Below are 20,015 nucleotides of genomic sequence, written 5' to 3'. Positions count from 1 at the left end.
TTTAAACTGTAAAATGGGGTAAGATTGGCATATGTAGACATTGATGCAGTGTGACGCAGGAGCTCCAAGCCGGGGAGTGCTTACGTGCTTGTGATATTCTGAAAAAAATCACCTGGAGGACCACCAGAGGTGGACATGCTGTGGATGTGCCGTGTGTTCCTCACATTGCGGGGGAGGGGGCCCTGATGGCAGCAGATCAGTGGGAGAGAGACTGCACCCCGCCTCCAGCCTAGGTGCTCCTTACAGGGTTCAGGAGGGAGCCATGGCAGCGGGGTGGGAGCCACGGTAGCTTGTCAAACTGCTACAGGTTTGTGATAAACACAGGGGCCTTGAGAGACAGGGGCCTTGAGAGACTCTTTTCTTCGTTCCTTATGGCTGCTGGCCAGACAGCCATCTGTTTTCAGAGGTGGACAGAGATGGAAGGGCCATGTCCTGAGTTACCCCATTACCATAATTAAGATAATGAACGGTATCCATCACCTTGAAGTTTCCTCATGCTCCTTGTCCTTTGTGATCCTTTCCCCCAGCTCCTCCCTGCATTCCTCCCACCCAGCTCCTGCTCCCAGGCAACCACTGATCTGCTCTCTGTCAATACAGATGAGCTTGCATTTCCAAGAATTTTATGTACATGGAATAATACAGCATGTACTTCTTTGTGTTTTGGCCACTTTTACTCAGCATAATTATTTTGATAGTCACCCATGTCATGCATATATCAATAGTTCATTCCTTTCTGTTGTTAAATAGTATTCTATGTATGGATGTGTTAAGCTTGTTTATTCATTCACCCCTTGATGGACACTTGGATTGTTTCCGGTTTGGAGCTATTACCAATAGGTCGCTAAAAAAATTCAGGTCCAAGTCTTTGCTTCAATGTGCGCTTTCATTGCTCTTGGGTTAATCCCCAGGGATGGGAGTGGCTGGATCATGCGGGAGGTGTGAAGTTTAACTTTTTAAGAAACTGCCTCACAGTTTTCCAATGTGGTTGAACCAATTCACAGTCCCACCCCAGTATGTGATGTATGGTTCTCCTTGTGCCACATGCTAATCAACACTGCCACAGTCTACCTGTTTACATTTAGCCATTCTAATTTGATTTTAATTTGCATTTCCTTAATGACTAATTTTGTTGAGAATCTTTTCATGCGCTACTTGCCATCCACGCAGAGCTTCTTTAGTGAAGTATATGTTCAAATTATTTGCCCATTTTTAGTTTTTTTTCTTATTGAGTTTTGAGGGTTCTTTATATATTCTGAATGCAAATTCTTTATCAGATGTAAGATTTGCAAATATTTTCTCCCAGTCTGTGTCTTGTCTTTCCATTCTCCTAACAATATCTTTTAGATTGTAAAAGTTTTTAATTTTGATGAAGTCCAATTTATCAATTTTTCCCTTTTTTGGAATATGCTTTCAGTGCTACAGCTAAGAAACAATTGTGTAACCCAAATTCACAAAGAATTTCTCTTATGTTTTCTTCTAAAAAGTGTTCTGCTTAATAGTTATACATTTAGGTCTACCATCCATTTAAGTTAACTTTTGTATGCAGTGCAAGGTAGGAATCAGATTTGGAGAGGCTACTGATGAATACTTTTACTTTGAATTTGAGATGGCTCTGAGATATCCAAGTGAAGATGCCAAGTGAGAGGTGGAAACGAGGACCTGGAGTCAGGAGAGAAGACGGGGCCTAAACGCAGAGAGGGGACCACGGGCCTGGGCATGGTAGTTGGGAGAGTGAGCATACTGAGGAATGAGAAAGAGTGAGAATTGAAAATGGTGAAAAGTGGAACCCTGACTAACAATAAGATTTAAAAGGATAGGACAAAGAAAAGGATTTAAACTATTGGACAGTTTGGAGTCTTTCATGAGATTGAGGGGTGCTCTGAGAAGTTTGAGGAGAACCCAGCAAGAAGTCACAGGAGAAGAGAACTTGAAGAGAGTGGTCCATGAAAATGCTGAGAAAGGTCAAGTGAGATGAAGGCTAAAAATGAACCACTGAGGCATCCCATGTTCATGAACAGACTTAATATTAGGATGGCAATATCCCCCAAATAGGTCTACAGTTTCAATACAATTTGCTAGTGGGGACATGGGTTCTTTGGGGGATGGTGAAAATGTTTTTAAATTGATTATAGTGATGATTGACCAACTATGAATGTCATACAAAAAAAAACCCCAACCATTGAATGTTACTAGAGAGAATTGTATGGTATATGAATAATATATTTTAAAAGCTATGTTTTAAAAAAGGAACCTCTGGATATGCTAATTGGGAGGTATCAGTGACCTCAATGAGAGCAGTTTCCATGGGGTAGGAGCTGAAGCCAGATTCAAGAGGTAGAGGAATGAATGGGAGATGAGGAAGTAGGTAACAAATGTCACCTGACCTTTCAAGAGGATGTGGCAAAGAGGGTAGTACTAGAAAGGAGGAAGGTTTAAAAGGATTGTGTGTGTGTGTGTGTGTGTGTGTGAGAGAGAGAGAGAGAGAGAGAGAGAGAATCTAGTATAGAAAAAGAAATTGAAGCTGTTAGATCAGAGCGGATGTGGGGCAGGGGGCAGCAATGGTTAAGTTCTGAAGCCCGTTGAAACTTGAGTTTCAAACACTGGATGAGGGTCTATCTTTTCTCTGATTTAGGTTGGAAAAAAATGTCTTCCTAAAATATGTCTAGTCTGGCCTTTTCTTTCCTAAGGTAACGTGGTGGCTTTCTCCAAGTTTCCGTCATTTACCTTTTACCAACCTTTATTAGTCAGGATTCGGGGGAGGGAAAAAAAATTGCCAAAAATGTTATAGTCCCCAATGATTATAAATTAGTCTTTATTTAATCTTTATTCTTTGATCTCAAAATTTTGACTTTAACATCAAAGATGTAAAATGACAGCATCTCAAAGATGTTTTTAGTCCGCCAAAAATAGAACTAATGCCATCTACATGGGAGAATGTAAAACTGCACTTATTTTCAAATTACTAAATAAAAATTTTCCCCTCATATCTGAGCCTAGATCACTATTTTGGAACTCTGGAACCTATCCATGAACCATTCCAATTTACCTTTTCCCTAGAATTTAAAGCTATACGACTATGGCCTTTTACCTAAACTCAATTTCTGGGTTCCTTCTATTCCAAGGTTGAGTCCTGCCACAGTACTTCTAAAATCATGTAGGTATTTTTTTTCTGAATGCTTAAACTCAGTCCCGATTGAAAGGCCTCATGCTAATAGTTGGTGGTGGAAACTACATTAAAAGAGTAGTGACGTGGTATCTTGATTAATTTTCCGAACTCTGGGCCACAAGTGACATCCTGATGGGCGCTCTGCTCCTGGGAAATGTCGTTCAGCAATGCACCAGAACAGTCGCGCCCAAGTGGACTGGCTCAGATGTGACTTATTTGGGAAGGAAGAACTTCCAACCTCAGCAAGAATTCAGTGCAGGCAGCCTTCTTGCCACATCTCATTTCCATCAGTTGGAAGCTCAATGATGTTAATTTTGGCTGAACAATTTGTATATGGATGGAATACCTTTTTAGCCCTGGTAAGAGACAATTGTTAACCTTCCTTTTATAGGAATGCTGGCACAGAAGCCAGAAATTATGCAGTCCGGAAATAATTCTGTTACAAAGATGCGCATAGCTCCTGATGCAGTGTTATGTCATCCTTCTGCCCTCAGCCACCCTGACTCATTCTTCGCATTGGCGTTCACATTGAATTAACATAAATTCAAGACAGAAATATCCCTTAGGAATACTGACTCATTTATTGTTTTGTTGTAGGAATAGTCCCTTATTATTCATATAACGAATGCATATAACATTCATTTGAAATGATAGTAGCTTTATTTACAGGAGGAACACTGAGAGGCGATCAGCGCAGTGGTTAAGAGCACATACTGGGGGGGAGGGGGCGGCAAGGCGCGGCCACACGGCCTGTATTTAAATCTCAGCTGTCGTTTAGGAACTTTATAACCTTGGGCAAATTACTTCTCTGTGCTTCGTTTTTCTCATAAGTAAAATGGGAATCACAGCACCTCCTAGTTCTGCAGTGGGAATTAGATGAATCAGTCCACATCGAGCGCTTAGAACGGTGCTGGGTACATACAACAGCCTCAGTATGTGCTGGCCACTGTTCTTAGCTCCAATTTGAAAGTGATTCCCATTATAAAATGTCAATCTAAATATCAGCCACAGTTTTTAGGAGTTGGTGGTGCTAAACCAGCACTCGCAAACCTTGGAGAACCAGGAAAGGTCAAAGCCTAAAGCTCAGGATCAAGTTCATGGGTTCCAGGTGTGCCTGCACCACCGGGCGCTTCTCCACATACTCTCGGAGGTTCCTTCCAGCCTCTAGCGAGCTGTAGGGCCTTGAATTCACACTGTTTTGTTCTGTCAGCTGAGTAGCACTATTTATACAAATTTGAACGAAACAAGTAAGCGTCTGTAAAGTAGTTTTCATGAAGTTAAAGAATGAAAAATAACATGGACAGATCCCCAAGTCCAAAATATGAACTTGAGTGGTCCTGTCTGTTTGACACAGGTCCTCGTATGAAACTTTGAGGAGAGCTCCTTAATGCGGGAGAGACGGTTCCAGAGCCTCCCCAGGCTCTGCGATGCACGGACGGGGACCGAGCCCGCCCACCCTGCCCGGGGCTGAGCACAGGTGGGACTGCTGGCCTGCGACCCCATTTCTCATCCTGATATTCTTATATTAACAGGGTGATAGCCCGTAAACAGCTTCTCTGGAAGAAACCGACTTGGTGGGGCATTTCAAATGACATTTAACTAACGACTTGGTTTTTAAGGTTACTGGACTTCTGAAAGATTTGTTTTATCTGATATACCTGAGACAAAAACTCATGAAAAATAACAGAGTGAGGGTGTTTTACGCACTGATTTATTTTAAAGCATAATACATAAGAAAATGTAGAGTTTCTCACAAAGCATTTGATAAATAGTTTAAACACAGTTTTTAAGCTTTACATAAGTCTCTAATTAGGATAAATATACACACTTTTAGCCATAAAAGTGAAATTTAAAAGGCAAATTTCAGGCCTCTTAAGGTACATGATAGCCAAAGGCAAGCTTAAGAACATTAAAAATGTGTATGTATAAAAATGTGAGGAAATTCATGAAAATGTTTTATAAACATAAAACCAAACACCTACCATGTCATGTGGGAAAAGTCTCCATGATCTACTTACAAATGCTGAAATCCTGTCTTTTGTAATATTATAAAGTTATTACAAAAGTTTTCATTTACATCCTTATTTAAACTCCCTCATGTCATCTTCACTAATAACAAGCACAGGTTTGTATTACATCGACATATGTTTACACACACACTATTTTTTCCCTTATATGATTATACAAGGGGGGACCCCCCCAAAACAGAAATTTATTAAAAACTGTGTATTCTCACATACTTAAACTTCAGTCACCTTCCAATGCTCCCCATTTGATGCAATGCACCTGTCAAGGCATTTTTTCCATTGCTCAGTTTTTGAACACGACAGTTTTGATGCCTTTTAGTGCTTCTGCAACTTTGTTTCACCTCTTCCACATCAGCAAAGTGTTTCCCTCTGAGGACTATTTTCATCCAGGGAAACAAAAAAAAGTCACACAGGGTGAGATTGGGTGAATAGGAAGGATGGAATACAGGGGTCATGCCGTTTTTGGTCAAAAACTGCTGAATACTCAGCACAGTGTAAGTAGATGTGCTTGGAACCAGCCATGATGAATGGGCAAGTGCATTGAAAGAGTCTTCAGAGAAAATTCACTGACGCCCAGCGCAGCCTCTCACAACAAGGCCAGCTGGTGCACTGATACAGGTGGGTTCCTAAAACTCCCACCCAGGGGGGAAGTCTGTGCTACAAGGGGCCCATCCTCCAGGAGATAATCCCTTTTATGGTGGGGAGGGGTCCTCTCTCGTATAAAATGCCCCGTCATAAAAATAAATAGTTGGTCTAAGGAACAATCAGAGCATAGCAAAGTGCTGCTTCAACCGCTCAATTAAATGCTGCGTATCCACGTGATCTGGAAACACTTCTTCAGACTTACGAGCAGCAACATAGCTTCTCTGTAGATCTCCAATCTGTAAGAAATACCAGAATAAGGCGACAGAAGAAAACCTCCAAAATTAGTAAGGAAGTCAAACTAAGACATACTCTCTGTATACAGTACAAACTCAAAGGGTTCTTGAGGGTAAATTGCTTCATTATGCTACTTGGGTTTGAAAATTCTTTCACTGAGAAAACAATTCAATCTTGAAAAATTTATGAGAAAAATATAATAACCAATTATATAAATAATTGGTGCTCCATTACAGCTGTCTAGTTACAGATTTATAAACCTGTGTTTTCTGTCACTGATAGTGTTATAAAAATAAAACAGCGTTTGCATGCTGAGACAGCCAGCTCGAGGTAGTCTGGGAAGGCGTTAGACAACTATTTGTAATGCGCCACAAGGACACATTTGATTAGGGTATTACGTACGGACAGGAAATTCAAGCAGAAACTATTGTATTTAGGATAAAACAACATGCTCTGGGAGGTTTTAAATAGTGAGAGCACATTAATGTTGGAAAAATTGCTGGTTTTAAAAGTTTGTAAAGAGGGTCTCTGATTTCAATAAACCATGTGTTCAAGTCCAGTCCCAAAGAGAAACACCCACAGTATCTGAATCCACCTAAGTGTATCTCGATTCGTGTATACATTTCTAAAGAGAGACAGCTTTTTAGTGCGTGCACACAAAGTTATCTAGATCATTCAACTTTGAAGGTTTTTTAACATGTATGTGCATTAAAAACATAAGTTTCCGTTTTTAAATCCTAGCATTTCTTTTCAACATACTATTTTCTCTAATGGAAGTATAACCTTTTGCTTAAAGCAATATCTCATTTGAGTTACATATTATTAAAATCGGTAATGTTTCTGAAAGAGAGTAACCAAGCCTTCTCTGCACAGCGCAGAGGAAAGCACCTGGGTACCATCAGGAACTGGGCGTGAGTCTGCACCTGTGACTCTAGAGAAGCCTGTTAAGCTTTTCAGGCCTTGGGTTCCCTTGGAATATAAGCTGCATGAGGTAGAGGTTTTTGTCTGTCTTATTCATTGTTCATATCTTCTGTGCCTTCGACACTGCCTGGTACATAGCAGAGGCTCAATTTTTTAAAAAAAACCTAATTTATATTAACAAAATTGAGTAAGGAAAGTAAGGGATGCCTACATGGCAAGGTTGTGTGGGGTGCGTGGAATAGTGGCTAGCACCTCACAAGCGCTCGAAAACGACAACTTATGAGTGACAGCTTACCTCAATTTCGAAACAGAAATGAGAGTGCGGGTGGCTTTAAGCTCATGCTATGAAAAATGACATTTTTATAATGCCTGGTCCACTAAAAAAAGGATCATCACATCAGCGAACGCTTCCAGCCATTTCCTTCTGCTCAAAACCAACCTTCCATGTTAAACAGAGGTTTCCAAGCCACAGTTAGTTATTACGTGTCTTTGGTTTTCTTATTGTTATTAAAAATGGCACAGGACTCCTTTTAGCTCCTGGATATTAATTGGCTTATAACAGTATTAACAGATGAATTTTCCCTGTAGTGTTCACAGCTAAAATGGCTTTCACTACCCCGAATTTTACAGCAATCGCGCTAGAGGCCTGGTGGCAATATAATCTACAGACAATACACAGGACTTTCTTGCTGTAAAAGCAGTTACTAAATCCTTCCCAAACCAGAAGTTACTTAACGAGTATCTTTTTAATGACTAGCTGTCATATTTTAAAACATGAAATAATTCTTCTGCAATCCAAAATGGTGTTTAGTCAACAATATTCAGTGATCAAGTTCTTTAAAGTTTATTAAACTGTCCCTGAAGGGACGACATATGTGTATATAAAAATTCTGTTTTTTAAAAAAAATCATTTCTTTCAGGAAGTTATAGTTAGAATGTCCCTATTTATCTGTACTGTTTTTGAAACCGAGGGGGGAAAAAAGAAACAGATCAGATGGTAAGCTGATAAAGAAAGAGAATACCTTATCAGAGATTGTTGCAAAGTTAAAATGCGGCTCATACATATGGGGTGCTAAAGATGACGCGGTTTGTAACAGCGCTTTTGCCTGTGTAAAAAAAGAAAAACCAAAGGCATATGAGCATATATCAGCACATATTTGGGATTTTTGGGGTTTTTTGGGAAAAGAATCATTTACCCAGGAAGGGACCTTAATAAACATGATCCTGTGATGAATATAGATGACATTCCTCATGAAATACAACTTACTTATATAAATACTTGTATCTTGCCAAAACTGTGTTAACAATAAAGTGTTTTGACATATGGAGAAAATAAGAAAATTGGAAACTTAGAGTATGTTTGGTTATTTGAGAACCACTGTTCTTGTAAAGTTTATATTTCAATATGACAACTCAAAATATCATCCTCTCAATGCTAAAGAAAAAAGTCTTGCTAGTCTAGTTTTTCTGCTGTTGACCGATTTAGTGGGCTTCTAAATTTCAAAGCCCCGAGTTCTGTGCTGGATGACAGGGAGAGAACATTTATCACACCGCTGACCTGAAAATGACAACTGAGTGCACCCAAAAATGACAAGCTTTCTGTTCTCTAAAGCACAGAAAAAAACAGAATCCACCCCAATTTTCTCATCCCCTGGAGGCGCAGAGGGACCCTACGCTGCAGGGCCGTGACTGACAGATGCTCACACACTCAGCATTGGCACTGCAGACTCAGCATTCCAAGCCGCAGAACCACCCTCCAGCTTGTGGCTAAACCCAAAACCTCTACCCGGGACCCTGAGGACAAATTCGTATATCTTTTTATTTTTGATAGAAAATAAAATGCCAGTTCATATAAATAGTACTAATTTTTTGTTTCATGACTGGCTATTTTCTTTTTTTAATTGAAGTATGATTAATAATAAAATGGGGTTAGGATCATGAAACCTTTTACCAAAACATTTCAAATCAACTGGATACTGGAGAACCTATGATAAGTAAGCAGGAAAGGAAATCACAGAAAGCACCTGCTTCACAGGGACCTAGGAAAAGTTTCAGGACAGAACGAGGTGTTAGCTCTTGTTTGTAAAATACAAATCCATCTTATTTACTTTGGGGGAATTTATGAAAAAAAGGCAACATCCAATAATGTTTTTTTCCTGGTTTAGTTAGAAGTTTACCCTTCTGCCTAGCAGAGCAGGCGGCATGCGGCTCACTGTGTCTGTGACCTTGGGGAGTTACTTATCCGCCTTGAGTTTCTGTGTCTTCACCTCTAAAGTCTGGAATGTAACAATATCCCCTTGGTTACCACTAATAGTGTGTACTTAGCATTTTAAAATTCTTTTATAATAATAATATAATTTCTTGAGCATCTACCATGTGCCCAATATTATGCTTCTACTCGGACAAGTGCTTCGTGTGCGCCACCTGCTAATCTTCACAAAGACACTGCAGGGTGCTGCTACCACCCCGAGTTACATATCACCCGTTCGTTTCACAAACAGGGACCGAGCACCCACCGCTGGCCGGCACTGTTTTTGACACTGGAGATATAGCAATTAGAAGCCAGAAAAGGTCCCTACTTTCAAGCAGCTGACACTCGAGATGTAAACAGGAAAATATCTGATAAAACAATAAGCACTGTGAAGAAAATAAATAGCAGGAGGCCCGACAGTGCCTGAGGCTCCCTTACACAGATGTTTGGGACGGCCTTTCTGGGGAGCTGGTAACTAAGCTAAGGCCTCAGTGACAGAAGGAAAAGTCACCGCAGGACCTGAAAGAACTTTCCCAAGGCCCTGCACGAAGGACGGTCGCTGCACGTGTGCAGGGCAGCAAGGCAGCTCTGCGTGCGGAAGTCTGTACCACCGGTGTACAGCAGTCCTCCCTCATCCGCTGGGGTGCGCTCTAAGGCCGCCAGTGGAGGCCTGAAACCAAGGATAATGCCAAACCCTATACAGTCTATGTTCTTTATTACACATACATACCTAGGATGAAGTTTAATTTATAAGTCAGGCACAGGAAGAGAGTAACAACAGTAACAGTAAAACAAAGCAATTATGACAACATACTGTAATAAAAGTTATATAAATGTCGTCACACATGCGTGCTCTCTCTCTCTCTCTCTGATGACGATCTGATGACCGCGAGATGCAGCTACTGCGTGACTAGTAGGGCAGCATGGACACCCTGGACGAAGGGACGAAGGGACGATTCACGTCCTGGGCAGCAGGGAGTGGGATGATGGCGCACGCTTTCATCGTGCTACTCAGGATGGCGAACAAGTAAAAACGCATGAATTGTTTATTTCTGGAATTTTCCGTTTACTACTTTAGGACCATGGCTGAGCGCGGGTACTAAAACCGTAAGTAAGGGGGATGACGGTGGTGATGACGGTGTAGTCTGAGAGGGAGCCAGAGGCCACATTAGGTGGGGCCTTGTAGGTCAAGGTCTGAAGTGCAGATTTTACTCCACGTGAAAAGAGAAAGCCTTCGGAGCATGCTAAGCAAGTAGTGACAAAATAATCTTGTTTTCTTTAAATCCCTGAGGTGTTCTGAAGGATGTTCTCTAGGGCACACCTACTTGCTGATCTACGTGGAAACAAAGACCAGCTAGGAGACCCCTGTAGTCATCCAGGCAAGACGTGAGAGCAGTTTGGAGAAGAGGGTGGTGGGTAGGAAAGGGGTTTGGTTCGGGATGTGGCTTGGAGGTAGTCCTGACAAGGGCTTGCCGGCCACGCTGGGGACACGCGGTAGCAGGAGAGGCGGCTGGAAAAAAAAGGCTCCCAGGTGGCTCCGAGGATTTGGGCTTGAGCAGCCAGATGGTGCGGGTGCGGGTGGGGGTGGGGGTGGGGGTGGGGGTAGGGGGGGTGTAATGGAGCAACATTTCCCTAAAATAGTGAAGACGGGGAGGTACAGATTTGTCCTGACAAAATCAAGTGCTCTCTTTTGGATACAGGCTAGGGAACCTGGGCAAGGTCGCGTCCCTAAGCCGCGGCGGGGCTGGGATTCAAACCCAGGCTGGCCAGGCTCTGGAGCTCACGGTTCAATCACAGCAGGTGAAGGTGCTACACGTGACAGCTTTTCTGTGAAGAGAGCAGAGTGCCACGGGGCCTCTCGCGCTCACTGACCTGTTCCACGTGGCCCTTGCGCATCTCCAGCACAGCCAGGTTGTTGTAGGCCTCGGCGTGGTTGCTGTTGTTGGCCAGAGCCAGCCGGAAGCACTGATGGGCCAAACTCGTGTCTCCTATCCCCTGCAAAGGAAAAGCGTGCCTGCGCACCCGCGAGCCCGCGCGCTTCCCCCTGCCATCTCCTCCCATCTTTCTTCCTATCAATCGTTTCTGCTCCCGCAGGAGAAGCAACGAGTACCCATCGCAGGAGTCGAGCGTGAGTGGTGTGTGAGAGGATTTAACCTGGGAATATAAAATGAGTGACGCTGACTCTTAGACATCTCTGAATTGCTACATAAGACCGCTACCCAACCTGAATTCACGATACCGGAAAAGGGCTTCAGACTAACCTGTGCTACCTTCTCTCCGACAGACACTGTATTAGAGGAACAACGTACCACAGCGACATGCCCCAAGTTGTACCAGACGTCAGCTGCCTCCTCTTCATTTTCGGCCAGAGAGAGGGCGCGTTCGAAGGAGGTCAGAGCCATGTCATACTGCTGGGCGTAGAAGCAGCAGAGCCCCACGTTGTTAAAAAGCTGGCAGTTATAAACCCCCATCTGCAGGAGTCGTCTTTGAAAAGAGCGCACAGACTTCGGTGTCAGACTGACTTTATAAATAGTCAAACACATGTATTTTCACAAATTTAGAAATGAATGTATTGTATAATTTTAACACACCCAAATATAAATAGAAAGTATTGCAGTCAATGAAAATCATGCTAAAGCAAATACAAAAGTAGGTCTTTTTTTTAACAGTACTAGTTATGGAAAATGTGTCCAAAGGCAAGGTCAAAAAACAACTTATGTAAGTTTTTTTCCCCCAAAAGCTTTGTCAGAGAACCAAAATAAGAAAAACAAAAATAGTCATGTAAAGTAAAACCCACATATTTTTGGCTCATAAAGCTTTGGTGCCCGTAGATAAACTCCTAAGACCCTCTGATCTAGTTTGAGAACTGAGTTCAGCATTTAGCCCCAGGCTTTCAGCTGCACTGGATCCTGTTTGGTTACAAGTATTCTGTGGTTTAGCTGCATCTACTGAGCTCCGCTGGCTCCCAGCGAGGAAGACGAGAGCGCCAGTGGATCCCTGTGTTACCTACTTAGCTTTCATGCTGCAGCTCAAGCAGCCCAGTTGGCTTCTATGCATCATTAATCCCAAAGGACAAGCAAGTTCAAGTAAGCAAATGACTCTACCCCCGCTGCACAGAGGAGCCCATGACCCACTTTAGGGCAGGGGACTAGAACAGGCTGCATGTGACAAGACAGCACTTATATTATTGTGTTTTATGTTTCAACTATATTTGAGGAGAACTCTTGCCAGCTGCCAGTTACCTCCTTGTATATTATGTGAGGGCCAAAGAGGAAATCAAAATGTAAAAACTAACCCAGAAACTAACTGTAGGATAAGATGAGTATGTGTTCGAAAGAGAACCAGAGAAGGGAATTTATGGAGATGGAAAAATTATTTGGACAAAAGTCGACAGTACTTCACAAGACCCGGGATCCTGTTTCTGGTCCTCAGTGGGGCTCAGAACCTGGGGCCTATCGCTCCGCAAATCTCATCACCATTTCAGCTTCGGGGTCTTTATGTCACACACAGCAGAACTAAGGAAGGCAGAGGTGGTGAGAGATGCTGCTTGTCACTGCTCGGCTGTTACTGGTCGATGAGAAAATGGCTAATTCATACGCTGCCACAGTGCTAAAAACTCAGGCGATGATCCAGGTGTGTTTCTACACGATGCCAAATACCTGTGCATTTCCTAATTATTAGATGTCACTTTAAATGCTCGTAAAACATCTGGGTGTTTGAATTTTTAGTCTCATACAGACACGGCCTATATATTATTTCTCTACATTTTCGCTCCATCTTTATTACTGTTTCACCCACATCGCACAGGAAAGTAGTTTCACAAACTAAAGGCGAGGCGCACCTGTAAAACCGGAGAGCTATTTCTGGTTGGTCGGAGTAAAAGTGGTTACTCCCGATGCACGCGATGGCTTCCATGTGAGTGTTGTCCTGTCTCAAAACTTCTTTGTAGCACTCGGCAGCAGATGAGATGTCGTTCATTTCCTACTTTCCATCAAGACAGGGGAGCAATACTTTATTAATATTGCCAAGATATTACTTCATTCCGACTGACTTACATTCTTTCATTCAGTAAATATTCGCTAAGAGCCTATGTGTGCCAGACTCTCTTCTAGGCCCTGGGGACACAAGGCAGGCAGAAAAAGATCAAGTGACTGTCCTCCAGGAGGCTACCTCTGGTGGGAAGACAAACCAAGGAACATACGTGACGCGACAAGGACAAGGGAGGGGTGCAGAGATGAACAGAGCCGGCTAAGGGGACAGGGCGGGTGCTGCCCCAGAAGGGGCTCAGGCGCAGGTGCCAGGTGAGCAGGCCTGACGGAAGGGAGGGGCCGAGACCTGTGCACAACTGAGGAAGCGACACCTGGGCAGAGGAAATGGCAACTGTAACAGCCTCAGGTGGGAACACCTGCCATGCGTAAGAACCACACAAAAGCCAGTGAGGCTGCAGAGGGAGAGGGGCGCAGAAGGAGGCCAAAGAGGCAGCCAGGAGCTTTGGTAGCCATGGCAGAAGCCTCAGGGTTTTTTCTAAATCGAGGAAAAGCCATTAGAGTTAAGAGCAGAAGAGTAACACGATTGTCTTTACATTTTTAAAGAATAATTTGCTGGCTGCACACAGGATACACCAAAGTGGGGAAGAACAGTAGCGAGGATAACAGGAGTCTCCCCAATAATCACAAGTAAATGTATTTCATGTTACTAATAATATTCACAGCTTTCAAATCCACCTTCACGGCCAGTTCAGGCTCCACATCCCTCGTGGAACTGTCCCGACAGCCCTCACTTCACACAGCTCTCTTCTGCCTCTCAGCTGACAGGGCAGTTACTGTGTGAACCACCCGCTTGTTCTTACCACGTAAGGACTCATATTTTTTGTTTGATTTTAATCATAACATATTTTAATACATCCAAGACTCCAATGACTGAAAGAAGCACCACACAATGCTTTTTTATCTCATGGAATTTTTTTAACCCCCATGGATTTCAGTTTGGGTGTTTTTTTTTGTTTTTTACTTAAGGATTTTTTTTTTTTTTGAGTAGTGTTAGGTCTGTAGTAGAATTGAGGGGTCATTATAAAAATAAGAGCATTTCATCGTTCGATATCAAAAATTACATCCATTAATATTACCACCAATCTCATCAATGTTAGTATTATAAATGCAGTTTTGACCTTGTGGACTCCTTGAAAGGGGTCTCAGGATCCCCAGGAATCTCTGGTCAACACTTTGAGAAATGCTGATATTAGAACGATATTTGGGGCCTTTCTCCCCACTCCTCCTCATGCGGCACACAGAGCATGGATGTCTCGGCCCCTTTGGGTCTCTCTGGGAGCCAGCCGGCCTGCACGGCGCCCATGTTCTCTGCCCTGCCGTGGGGCAGAGGGTCTGCAGGGCGGACGGTCAGGTCAGACACGGTGGCTTAGTCCATTTAACTCAGAGGTAGGATACTCAGAGGTTAAGTCCTTTGGGTCACAGATCTAAAGCCACCTGCTCCAATTCTGCTTTTATCAGTGATAAAGCTAATAGTTTATCCTCTATTTGTCTGTGTATTGTATCGACCTCTCAACTGGTTTTCAACTTGGAGTGAGGACCCAGGGTGTTACTTATTAGTCCCATAAAACCCCAGTAAAACATTCGTAGGTTGATCCAAACTCACGCTTCACATTTGATTCTCACTCAAAGTCCTGCCAGGATTTAGCTCCTTAAGAGAAGAGGTAGCTAAAATTTTCTGCAAAACACAGAAGCACCTGGTGCGCTTGTTCAACAAATGCCTGCATCCACCTGCTTTCGTAGGGAGAGAATGGACCGCACCCCTCGGACATCCCCTAAGTCATTTTTGTACCAAGTTCACGGACCACAAGCATAATATTTCCTACGGTGATGCTTCCAATTTCAAGCACTTTTTAACAAAGAACAATTCAAATAAAGACCTGCATTGTGAATTCATAAACAAAATGCCTCCCAAGAAATTCAAACCACTACTAAATAAATTTAGCAAGGGTAAACCATTTTAAACAAGTTTCTGTACAAAACAAGCAATGGGCAATAACAGGCAGCACGTGTTCATTTTTAAATAGGAAAGATTTAAAAGACACAAGGCCAATATGAAAGTGACAAATGAAAAGAAAATAACAAGGGAAAAGAGAAAAGTATTATGTACATACAGAAAATCTCTAAAGGCACATGCAGTCGGAACAAACTTCACGAATGAACTCTCAAGCCACAGTCACATGCAGAGAAAAAGGAAACACGGGGAATCTCTGTGTGGTAGGTAAGCTTTGCCCTAAGGGAAGTTAACTGTAAATTCAAGGGGAGATGCGGAGTCTGACTATTTCAAGTCCGTGCTTACTCCTGATCACCCATTTGAACATGACATTGTCCCCACAGGTAGGCTGCTTTCCTCTCTACCTCTTTCTTCCTGTGAGTGCTAAGTGAAATTCGACTTTTCTCCCAAAGCCCTCCCCTGTACGCTTACAGAAATGTAGGTTCCTCCTATTCCCAGCCAGGACAGAGCAGGGAAAGGAAGAAGGTGGCAGATCACAGGATCTGCTCAGGGCGTCGGCCCAACCCAGCCAAAGCAGCAGTGACTACAGTGGAGGCTTGGAGGGAATACAGATGGGCAACCACGTGCTAAAGGTGTCGGCATTCTCTAGGTCTCTGCCAGCACTTCCGGCCTGAGAAATGACCGGCAGAGGGACTGAGTGCGCAGAAGGCCGAGCAGGAGGTCCAAGAGCTCCAATTGCATCGGGGTGATCCACATGATGCATGAAAGCCACTGGGCTCATGATCTATTTTATTATCCTTCCTTTCTAAGCTTCTTGGTCAAAATTCTGTTCGTGTTCACTGTGGAGTCACTCAAAGATACAGAGGACTGACGTACTATTTTTATTGAATGATCGAAGTCTTCTACTTACATGCTTATCAAAATTATATTCCGAAAGGGAAAACTATCTTCACGATAAAACGTCAGCTTGACTAAATGCACACACTAAAATCGCTTACTCCGTTGGTAGACTAGAGGCCAACAATCACAGTTTTATAAATTCTTCTCCTCGCTGGGACCCCACAAGACTACGGGCTGACGAAAGAAGCACGTACCCTCCGTTTTACACCCACTTGCAGTACCTGGAACCTCACCTCATGGATCCTGGCAATTCCACAGAGCAGGGTTACCTCTCCTGGGAACTTATCTAATCCTTGTTTGAAAAGGTTTAAAGCAGTCACGGGCTGATCCAACGAGATGTAAACCTAAAACCAAGACGCATTTCAGTAAAAGTATTGGCTCTTAAAATAATACAGTGTTTGTTATGACAAGTTTATAATAATTGCTTAGTGATAAATTACCTCCTAGGTTTACAGGAAAACATTGTATAGGATTAACTTCCAACAAGGATGGTATAGTTTTACTCCTACATGTTGTATATGAAGATTTCGTGGATTTAAACAAATTAATTTTTGAAGAAACAGGTTAAACCATGTATTTAGCAATAGTTAAAATTAAGAGTACATTTTTAAACCATATGGCAAGAGATTGTCAAGTACTGTGACCTGAATTTTAATTTCAAGCTGTTAGAAAACTGTAAGACTACTGTGATTCTTAGAAACCTTTTTAAGAATTTAAGTTTAATATATAATGTATAGCAGATTTAGGTACCAGATAACTTCAAGCATCCTTGAAAACCCCTGTACACACACTGAGGTTAGCACGCTAAGTTTATACAGCACAGCTTTCGTTTTGTTTCCGTTTAGGATGCTCATTTTTAATACCCTGTTTAGGGAGAAGTAGCACTTCCTTTCATATCTCATCTTTTCAACTCCTGTACCACACTTTTTAATTGAAAAAATTCTTAAGAGACACGGCAGATGACGTCGTAACCACCACTTCATCAAAGAGCCTTGGTGAGGGTCAAGAAGCAACTTTGTCCTAAAGCTGACAATTCTAGGTGCCCCCTCACTCCTGCTGTGGCTGTCGGGGGGCACTATGGGCCAGTGGGTGGGAGGCGCTACAATCACCAAGTCCTGGGGCTGAATGCTGGCTCCTAACAGCCAAGTGACCCTGAAATCTTACTCACCCTCCTTACCTTTCCTCTTCCCTAACAGTACAAAGGAAACACTGAACCCGACCTCGTGGGGCTGCTACAGGGGTTAAACTGTATGGAATACACCTGATGCAATACTTCATCCTGAGCAGATGGCCCACAAAGGGGAAATATTGCTTCTGTTCTTAGGGCAGAGCCGAGAAATAAAGGACCTACATAAGCACAATCCTGTCCGGTACAGTCAGCTTAGGAGGAAGACAGCGTCTTGTAGGAAACACCCCATCTTCCACCTAACAGTCTCCACGGGGATACGAAGCCCGTGGTATTTTCTTCGGCTCCAACGGTTAATCTTTCAAAGGGGGGTTCTTATTTGTCATGGCAATCAATTTCTCCTCAAACAGTTATTCTCCTTACAGTCTCACCTTTTCCCTTGCTAAAACGAAAAATGAGTTAAGTCTGAACACATTAACCTGCCAAAACATTCCTGAAGAAACTGGCAACTCTCCCCATGCGTTTCAACAGTTATTCTGAGAAGGCAGGTTTCACTCAGACTACGAATACTTACTTTTGCCAAGTAGAGAAATGTATCTATCATTTCCTGCTGTTTCAGGGCTGATTTAAACTGTTTTTCCGCTTCACGATACATTCCTAACCTGAAAATAGCCATTAAAAAAATTAGGCATTCATCTTAAAAAGAAATACTATGTAGCATTTATTCATACCCTGAGGATATGAATAGAGACAGATTATATCTGTAAGAGTAAGCATGTAATAAATTAGGAGGTAAAGTCCTACACACGTATTAATATTAACGTGCAGTTTATACAGTTTAGCCAAAAGGTGCCCATTTCCCATGCTCGCGATCTCGCCCTCAAGTGCCGGGTAAAGAGTCTGGTGGCAGTCTAGTCACAGCAGGACTAAAAGCTGCTGGTGAGCCAGGTCACACTGGCTTATGATCAGCAGGACACATGGCGAGTGACCTGAATAAACGCTTAGAGTCTCTGTTTTCCTGGAAGAACTGAAGGATGGCTTTTCTTGGAAAACATCTTTTGCTCTGAGACAAAATCTCATATTTAAAGCCATTCTTACACAATTTCAATATAAGCAGTGATTGCCACTTGAATACAAAGCTATACCATTTCATTATTCTAGAAACATTTTCTTTCCCTTTTTTTGTATCTGATACTGATTGCCCTCATCTACAAAAGAGACTTGTTCCTTGCCTAACTATAACCGTCCTGGCGTCCCCACCCAGCCCTTCTGCCCAGGGAACACTCAGTTACCCCTAAACCGACCACTACAGCTCACTGCAGCCGGTCCTTATCAGGTCTGTCGGGCTAATCTTAGGAGAAAGGCTTTCTAAGAACTAATCATCCCCAGCCTCTCAGAGCTACTTACGCACTTTAACGTTGCTTTTATTTTGTGAAATAAAGTCAGGACAATACACAGTATGTTCCACTGTGCTACCTTCATTTAAAGGCTGGAAAACATAGCTTTGATCTTCTTCCCTAACCTAAGCCTCAAGCGTTGGTGTGGCTGTCTCCCAACAGCTGTTGAAAAACATAAGGTTAAAGGGGGTAAAAGTGACCCCCCAAAAACTGCCCTAAAATGAGAGGATGTGCGGTATGGCAGAAGTCCCCACCTCTTCAAAGGTGTCACAACTTTTACAAGGAGTCTTTAGAAAACTGTATGAAAGAACTCTAAAAGTTCTGGAAAACAACACATTTATATAACAACTTCAATTAAACATGCGAGTCTAAAACACGGCTGAATCAGTGACGGCTGAAGCTCATCACTGATTTCCATGAACACCTCATATCCCACGAGCGAATGTGTATTTTTATCTAGTAACTTGCCTCTTTCCCAAAATGATTTAAAAGGGGTTACAACCAAAAGACACAGAACAAGAATATAAAAACAGAAACTGATTTTTTAAAAAACAATGGAGATGGAAGGATAAACAATTTTTTTTTAAAAAAAAAGCAATCAGAGCTATTGAGCTACCCAGAAACCGAAGAAGAAAGGTGGGTCATGTGTCTTTTATTACTGCATCCTCAAGAGACAATTTCTTCTAGTACTATCAAAAAGGGATTTACCACATGGGTTCTCGTGCAAAGGAAATGGAGTGGGCCATGTTCAAAGAGAGTATAATGAACACATCAGGCAAGTTCATGAACACAGAGTCAGAGTGCAGGGATAATCCCTACCAACTGCCAACTTCTTCTCTGCCATTTGATTCCAGAAACACCGAGAAGCACCAACTGCATGCATTTCACCGCGGTAAGGAGATGCAAAAACGGAGATAACGACCCTGTCCCGAGGGCACCAGCAAGGACTGAGATGAAACGTGCTCACAGATAAATCTGGTATTTTGACCGAGAGGAAAGAAGAGCTCTGAGAGCACAGAGCAGGGGTGAACCCGTACAGCTTCAAGGAGGGGGTGACAGGCAGTATTTTGACCGACAGGGGAGGGGAGGGAAGGGGCACTTCAGACAGAAGCAAACAGAATAAGCGTCCGGGGAATGCCGCGTTGCCCTGATCTCACCGCCAAGGAGGACGCGGGGCGGAAGGGGGAAGTGCGAGATCCCGGCGAACGTGCAGACCGAGGCAAGATCGAGGACACCGCCCCTGAAGTCCAGGCTTCATTCCGAAAGTAATGGAAGTTTACCGAAGAATGCTGCAAGAGCTGCTTTTTCACAACAGTTACTTGGACCGTGTGTATAGGGAGGACTGATT

At 42.9% G+C, this 20,015-nt stretch overlaps 1 protein-coding gene across 6 annotated transcripts in view; it reads right to left on the bottom strand.

Annotated features, from left to right (window-relative positions):
* Positions 1–4,855: 4,855 nt before the first annotated feature.
* Positions 4,856–20,015, bottom strand: part of TTC8 (tetratricopeptide repeat domain 8) — a 41,291-nt gene continuing 26,131 nt past the window's right edge. For all 6 annotated transcript variants that reach the window (XM_045201737.2, XM_053928445.2, XM_053928446.1 and 3 more), the window contains 7 exons: positions 17,845–17,932; positions 16,378–16,488; positions 13,086–13,225; positions 11,554–11,728; positions 11,117–11,239; positions 8,016–8,099; positions 4,856–6,074 (listed from right to left, as the gene is read on the bottom strand). In XM_045201737.2, the coding sequence (XP_045057672.1) occupies positions 5,958–6,074; positions 8,016–8,099; positions 11,117–11,239; positions 11,554–11,728; positions 13,086–13,225; positions 16,378–16,488; positions 17,845–17,932 (838 nt within the window). In that variant the 3' untranslated portion in view covers positions 4,856–5,957. The remainder of the gene's footprint in view (positions 6,075–8,015; positions 8,100–11,116; positions 11,240–11,553; positions 11,729–13,085; positions 13,226–16,377; positions 16,489–17,844; positions 17,933–20,015) is intronic.

The sequence above is a fragment of the Desmodus rotundus genome, chromosome 7, assembly GCF_022682495.2.
Source record: "Desmodus rotundus isolate HL8 chromosome 7, HLdesRot8A.1, whole genome shotgun sequence".
NCBI lineage: Eukaryota > Metazoa > Chordata > Mammalia > Chiroptera > Phyllostomidae > Desmodus > Desmodus rotundus.
Note: the sequence above shows the minus strand (reverse complement) of the source record. Positions and strands in the feature narration are given on the sequence as shown.